This window comes from Myotis davidii, unplaced genomic scaffold (genome assembly GCF_000327345.1).
Source record: "Myotis davidii unplaced genomic scaffold, ASM32734v1 scaffold68, whole genome shotgun sequence".
NCBI lineage: Eukaryota > Metazoa > Chordata > Mammalia > Chiroptera > Vespertilionidae > Myotis > Myotis davidii.
The window spans coordinates 1,773,235-1,774,381 of NW_006300376.1; the positions used below are offsets into that span (position 1 = coordinate 1,773,235).

At 55.6% G+C, this 1,147-nt stretch overlaps 1 protein-coding gene across 1 annotated transcript in view; it reads right to left on the reverse strand.

Moving 5' to 3' along the window:
* The window catches only part of SOBP (sine oculis binding protein homolog), a 158,712-nt gene that overhangs the window by 16,688 nt on the left and 140,877 nt on the right, over window positions 1-1,147 (reverse strand). The window contains 1 exon segment of the mRNA XM_006777248.2: window positions 754-1,143. Within this exon segment, the coding sequence (XP_006777311.2) occupies window positions 757-1,143 (387 nt within the window). The 3' untranslated portion in view covers window positions 754-756.

Consider the following 1,147-nt stretch of genomic DNA (forward strand, 5'->3'; position numbering starts at 1 on the left):
TCTCTGTCAAAGCCTCCCACCGTCTGCAGAGTTGAGCAACCCACCAGCTGAGCTGCTGAGCCCCAAATCAGGAAAAAGCAAAGCTGGTCAGTGAGGCTTGACGCCTGCCCTAGGGAATGGTGGTTGGTGACCAACGAAGGAAGAGATCCCATGAACAAGAGCTATGAGTCACTGCTCCAACACCCTGCCAGGCAAAGGGGGCTTAGGGCTTGGGTTCCGCTGGCATAAGCATGTAAGAAAGGTAGTTTTTATTCCCATCTTGCAAGCAGGAGACCGCGGTTATTGAGAAAATTTGGTGAGTTGGGACATTCCGCCCATGTGTATACCAGTTCCAGGAAGTGGCCCACCTTACCTTTTATCTCAGCCCTGCCAAACTCATGACTGAACATTTACCTGCCCCAAGAAATCTCCCCTTCCTCCCCACATCCTCCCTTTTCAATACGGTGAATTACGGAGCATAATAACAAAGGTGTGATTAAGGGGATAGCGTTTCAGGTTAGGTTCAAGACTGGGCTTTACCATTAAGTAAGTGGCCTGAGGCATGGCACTTACATGCTGTGACTCAGTTTCGTCAGCTGCAAAATGGGCATGATGGTGGAGCAAAATGATGACAGTGAGTGACGACACGCGCTGCATTGTAACACATGTCAGGTAATATCACGATTATCGACTCAACACTCCGGCCTCTGCCTTGTAAGAAATAAGGAGAGGTGCCCTGGCTCGGGCGGAGGAGTGCCTGGTGCACATACAAACCTTTTACTTATTCTGATTTCTAATTCGGAGGCACCTCCTTTTGAGCGGAGGCTCCAGGTCCTCGGGCCCGGCGCCGAGCAGGGGCGAGGAGATGATGCAGGGCGCCATGGCCGTCTTCTCCGCGGGTTTTGGCACAGGCTGGATCACGCAGCCCGTCTTGGGCAGCATCCGCAGAGCGTACGCGTGGTCCTCGTCCGCGGGGTTGTTCAGATTCGGGTCTGACTTGTCGCCCCCCGCCAGGGCCTCCTCTCCGATCAGCTTTTTGGCCGCCTCCCCGTCCAGGTGGCAGTTGGAAGCACAGTTGTTCTCCTTGACGGACTCCAGCTCGCTCACCGCGGGCTCCTCGGGGGACAGCAGCTTCTTGGGGGGCGCGGGCAGCGGGGGCGGGGGCTGC